A 5,589-nucleotide genomic window follows, 5' to 3' on the forward strand; every position below is an offset into this window, starting at 1 on the left:
GTGCACTATATATATATCAATATATATTATTAATTATTGTTAACTTAATATAAAATCATCAAATTAAGACAATGGAAACTTTTATATATTATTTCCAAATACTTCAAAATGTGGCAGATTTTATATCTAGATAATTTTAATTTAATTATAATGATAAGATTTTCCTTGAATTGATTGTTATTTTTTTCATGCTATAAATTGTTGTCTATATAACAAGTTGAGCAGTTAATCATTGAACTTTCATTCCACTATGATCATGGATGGCTTGCCTTTGCATCTTCTCGATGAAATTCTCTTCAGACTGGAATTTAAATCTTTGGCAATGATGCGATGCACAAATAAATATTTCTAATCTTATATATCTGATGATGATGATTCTGATTTTCAAATGAGATATTGTTCCTGGTTCAAACCTAGTTTGTTTAACCTTAAACCATATGGTGCTTATTCCATCTTCTGTCAGCCTTTGGTCTCTTCATGCGATTCTACACCATTCGGAAATAAAATGTTTTCCTATGGTAATAAGACATGTTACATTTTCGGCTCATGCTCTGGCCTTCTCTTATTTTACGTAAATGGTCTCTTCATTGTAAATCCCCTCACAAAGACATTTCGAATCCTTGATCACCATGGATCAAAGCTTATACCTATGATACTTGGTGGAAGTTATTCCAAAAAAGATTTCACCAGAGCAATGTGTGTAGGTTTTGCGGTAAATCAAAACCGAACCAGCAAAAGTTTTAAAATCGTTTGCATTCTTGAGATGGGAATGGTGTACGGCTTCGAGATTAGCGACGGATACTCTTGGAGACTATCAGATACAACCATCAACGCTGGTTCAAAAAGTGATCTCATGACGCGGATGAAACATGTTTACTTGGACAACACTCTTCACTGGTTGAGAAACGACGGAAGCATCGTAACTTTCAATCCGGAGACGGAGCAAGCACGAATGATCCCATCCATATTCCATCGGGAATCTGATACGAAGTTACTATTGGCAGCGGACGATAAAATCAATCGCTTGACCTTAATATCGGGCACAAAAGAAAAAATCTCAGTTTACACACTATTCGAGAATTCCAAATGGACCCTTGCTAGGCGGATCAAGATTGTACCAATGGAAGATAATATTCTTGTATGCTGGGACATGGTTGCGTACGACGGCAAGCGTCTTGTGGTGAGAGATAGGAAGAGTACTTTCGAAGATCTGGTTCATGTATATGACCTAGAAACTAATAGTTGGAGAGTTTTGGGGTCAACATGGTGTACGCGTAATAATCTTAGAGACTTCTATAAGTTTACGCCCTCCTTGTTCTCTATTGAGTTGGATGAGCAGACAAAGATTATCGTAGATTCGAATGACCAACGCATCCCTTATCTGATCGCGCTTATGGGACTCATTGGTACACAATTACAACCAACTCAACTAGATCTTTTTGGGTTGGTCAAAGCATGAATAAGTCTCCCTGAAGTGTAGGAGTTAGGAATAATGTTATGAATATATACATACAAAAAAAAAAAAAACATATCAACAACTTAGTTATAACTTTTTTTTGTTCATTATATTCATACGAAGAATTGTATGTCGTCTTGACTGCACATGCAAGTGTCTCGGCCAAAGAGTGGAGAGTTAATTACAGCTTCCATTCTTTCAACATGTGACAGACGCAAGTCTAATGGTTGGAGAGAGAAATACATGTATGTATAATGGGCCAAAAAATATATATATATATATATATATCCAGAAACTTGTTCTTCTATTCTTAATGCCAATTTCGTCTGGTCCACTAAAGGCCCATTGTTTTGTGTTTAGTCAAATCCAACAACAAACAAAACACTCATCGACATCTCCGACAACCATCATCTATCTGTTCGGGAAGCTAATCCCCACCGGATCAGCCATCCCCTCCGGCTAACATCTCTGTTCTCGCCGGCAACCAATTTTTAAAATTTTTATTTTCTTTCTTTCACCGAGATCTCTCGTTGGAGCTTCTTATTTACCCATGATATAGACGGAATCGGAGGTTAAACCCGGTCATGTTCTCCGGCAAAGCCAAGCTTCAGCTTCCACCTGATTCACGGCGGATTCTCCGTGCTGTTCCGTTCAGCTCAGGTATCCTCTAATCTCTCTCCCTTTCTCATGTTGTTGCAACAATTGGAGATTACCTGCTTCGAATTCCCGGAAACTCAATTTCAAAACCCAAAAATTATTTCAGGCCCGTGATCAGAATTAGGGTTATTTTGTTGTTTGTTAAATTAGGGTTATTTGAATCAATAACCAGTGTATGTAATGTGATTAGGGTTAGCAACATTAGCTCTGATGGATTCATACATAGTTTCGATTTAGACAGGACTCGATTTCGTGATTAGGTTTCGACATTAGCTGAGTATGTTTGGCAACACAACTCTCTATTTCGTGATTCTTCGATTCCCGAGGTTAATTTTTTTGAAGGTGTGAACCACTTTGGTAATTTTGCTGATTACATAATTGGGATGTGTGCTCTGTTTTTGAGCTATCCGTCGTTTGCAGCTAGGAGCTGGTACTTCCTTGCCTGCTTTAGTAGCTGCACAGGTCGGGGCTAATGTCAATCTTACTGATGATGCAACTAAACCTGAGGTGTCAAATCCATCTTCTTTTGTTGTTTAACCAGATGAGTGATTGTGAATATGAGTTTATTTGTTATTTTGTATCATATATGATATATCTATGCAGGTTTTGGAAAATATGAGAAGACTCTGTCAACTTAACAACCTCAACTGTAATGTAATGTATGTAACCTTCTTCACCTTTCTTGATTCTTTTCCCTGAACACTGGACCTTCGAATTTATGTGTCTCTAATTTTGTGTTGTTATTAGAAGATAGATAATTTTTTTTTTGATTCTGGTCTTGTTTCGATTCATAATCTTTGATCAATTGTGCTCTGTTCTTTTTAAAGGTTAATCGGCGTGATAAATGTGAAGTAATGAAGCAAGGTAATTCATCTGCTCCTGTTTGTTTATTGTTTTGAAGTATATTGATGTGAATGTGGATGTCGATGTGTGATGTTCAGAAGTAGCTTTTGATTTGGGAATCAATTTAGTTTGAAGTAGGTTTTGATTTGGGAACCGATTTACTTTGAATGTTCCTGATAAATGCTTGTTAGAATGACATGTTGTCAAATGTTTGAATGATGTCTGTTTTTCTTTTTTTCAGTTTGATTGTGTTTCTCTTGTTTTATTAACGTTTGTATTGTGTTGTTCGATCAATTTCTGTTATGTTATGTTATTCTATATATATATATATATATATATATATATATGTGTGTGTGTGTGTGTGTGTTGATATAGACGGAATTGGAGGTTAAATCCTCCGGCAAAAAGCCAAGCTTCAGCTTCCACCTGATTCACGGCGGCTTCTCATTCATGGCTCTTCTCCGTGCTGTTCCGTTCAGTAAGGTATCCTATAATTTCTCCCATTCTCATGCTGTTGCAACAATTGGAGTTTAGCTGCTTCGAATTCTCGGAAACTCAATTTCAAAACCCAAAAAATATTTCAGGCCATGAGTTTCATCTCTTCTCCAGTGAATCCGACCAAAGCTTCCTTTGAAATCCCAGGTACATCTAATCTCTCTCTCTCTCTCTCTCTCTCTCTACACTTAGGACAATGATTATTATGTACATGACAATATGACATTACTCCTCCTCCGTACACAATCAGCACTAAGAATCGAACAACCACCAAATCAGCCTTTTCTCTTAACGTCTTCGTTTTGCTTTCTCTCTATTTAGACAAAAATAAAATAATTTAAAGTATTGCACATACACACATGAGTCCTCCTTACACAATCAGCACTAGGATCGAACAACGACAAAAGCAAGCTAAGACCAAACAATTAGTTTTGGATTTGAGTCCTTAAACTTGCGTGCTACCATAAACCACTTGTTGTAATTACTAGGTATGGTAAAAAGAAAGAAAGAAAAAAGTAAGTCTCTATACGCACACATGAGTGGTCGATTACTCAATCTCCAACAGAAGAATAAAAGCTAGAGAGCAAATGTTGAAACGCTGCATCTTGCCAAGCCACTTTTTTTGTTTTACCAATCTGTAAAGGTAAAATGCACCACACGTAGACACGGTTACTCAATGTGGGTTACTCATTGTGGGAGAGAGTATGAGTATGATAGGTGACATAAAAAAATAACAAGAAGAAGAGTCACGCAAGGAAAGCAGAGAGATGCATCATCTCTCGGCTATAAAAACAGAGTCTGGGGTAACTCAAAACATCATAGCGAGAGAGAGCAAGAGCAAGCGAGAGAGATTCAAATATCAAAAGGAAAACTTAGATATTCTTTCAAAAAAAAAAAATGGGGATCGTTGCATTCGAGTGGAATGAGAGAGGCAACAACCAACTGCTGCTGCTGATGAACAGGGACAATTGGTATTCCAGGTAACTATATTATTCATTCCAGGTTTGATTATATATTAACTTTTGCATCTGACTTTGTTAAGTTTGTCCTCCTGATCCTTGTTTTGCTTTTCTTCGTATTGCGTGATTTAAAGGGCCATAAGAAAGGTGGCTTGGAATGGCTCTGATGAGAACTTGAGTGGCCGTTGTGAAGCCAACCCTAATTTGTTTTGGCTGGGTGTTTCAAAGCGAGGCCGAGTCGCATTTCTCGTCAGTTCTACGTTAATGCTTGACCAAATTGATGGAATCACAGGACCCGATAGTTATCCAGATTTTTTCCTACGTGTAGGTTTTTATATTTATTTTTATATTTACTAGGAAAGCGACCCGTGCGTTGCCGCACGGGGAGGTGAAATCCTAAATTGAAATTTAACATTTGTAATTCATCCTAAATTCTTTCTTTTCTCAATCAATTTGATCATTTTTATTTCTTGCTATTGCTTTCTACTGATTAAAAAGCCAAAAATTCATTTCAATGTTATTATATTTTATGTTGTCACACACAAAAGTGAGTCTTTTTTAGAGTTTGATTTACTATGAACAATACTTTTAACCATATATAAAATTTCATTTATGTTTGTCTCCAACCATATGGTGCTATATATTGGTATCCTTTCTTAATTCGCTATTAGAAATTGTCTTTGTTGTTGATCATTATCAATCGAAATACATACGAGGCTGCTTATCTCTTGGTTTATTTACTGTATCGAGAAAATACTAAATGCCACTTGTCGAAGGAAGGTCGAAGATTGGGATCGGAGTAGATGGCTGGATTGAGTTTCGTTTCCCCTTCACTTTGATACGCGATTTCTCTTTCCATAGATTACTGATTCACAAATCACAATCAATATTCCGATGCTGTAAGCAAGTGGAGTTTGTATACAAATGATTTACTATGAACATTACTTTTAACCATATATAAAATTTCACTTATGCTTGTGGATGTTTTTTTCTCTCACTTTTAGATATGTACAAAACCAAGTTTTATATGACCGACCAATCAAACCTAATTGGTTAGTATAGAGTAACTCACATTCTTCAGCTACAACTTTTAGAGATATATATTTGGCTATAATGCTTTCCACAGTTACATGCATGTTGGTCTCACATTTTCCCTCAAAAGACCCCCTTCTTTCCTCC

At 36.4% G+C, this 5,589-nt stretch overlaps 1 protein-coding gene and 1 pseudogene across 5 annotated transcripts; both read left to right on the forward strand.

Moving 5' to 3' along the window:
• The first annotated feature begins 256 nt into the window (after positions 1-256).
• Positions 257-1,184, forward strand: LOC104778804 (F-box protein At1g20360 pseudogene; annotated as a pseudogene).
• A 584-nt stretch (positions 1,185-1,768) lies between these two features.
• LOC104776234 (uncharacterized) lies at positions 1,769-4,886 on the forward strand. Of its 5 annotated transcripts, none has more exons than XR_015595397.1 (8): positions 1,769-2,116; positions 2,534-2,620; positions 2,717-2,772; positions 2,941-2,977; positions 3,332-3,439; positions 3,541-3,598; positions 3,940-4,431; positions 4,545-4,886. XR_015595397.1 is itself a non-coding variant. In XM_087508723.1 (8 exons), the coding sequence occupies exons 1-4, from the start codon at positions 2,041-2,043 to the stop codon at positions 2,966-2,968; spliced, it is 264 nt and encodes an 87-aa protein (XP_087364849.1). In that variant the 5' UTR covers positions 1,844-2,040; the 3' UTR covers positions 2,969-2,977; positions 3,332-3,439; positions 3,541-3,598; positions 3,940-4,431; positions 4,545-4,886. The 5 variants fall into 5 exon arrangements, 4 of the variants coding, with proteins under 4 accessions (XP_087364849.1, XP_087364847.1, XP_087364848.1 ...); XM_087508723.1 differs by having other exon boundaries at positions 1,844-2,116; positions 2,517-2,620; XM_087508721.1 differs by having other exon boundaries at positions 1,844-2,116; positions 2,517-2,620; positions 3,541-4,431.
• Positions 4,887-5,589: the final 703 nt, after the last annotated feature.

The sequence above is a fragment of the Camelina sativa genome, chromosome 3 (assembly GCF_030686135.1).
Source record: "Camelina sativa cultivar CO46 ecotype springtype chromosome 3, ASM3068613v1".
NCBI lineage: Eukaryota > Viridiplantae > Streptophyta > Magnoliopsida > Brassicales > Brassicaceae > Camelina > Camelina sativa.

What these genes read in the sequence shown, in the direction of transcription:
- LOC104776234 (XM_087508721.1), top strand. Translation starts at nt 2,041, where the DNA reads ATGTTCTCCGGCAAAGCCAAGCTTCAGCTTCCACCTGATTCACGGCGG. An exon ending in TGCTGTTCCGTTCAGCTCAG is followed by an intron (nt 2,117 to 2,516) that starts GTATCCTCTAAT and finishes TCTGTTTTTGAG; the next exon opens with CTATCCGTCGTTTGCAGCTA. An exon ending in ATGATGCAACTAAACCTGAG is followed by an intron (nt 2,621 to 2,716) that starts GTGTCAAATCCA and finishes ATATCTATGCAG; the next exon opens with GTTTTGGAAAATATGAGAAG.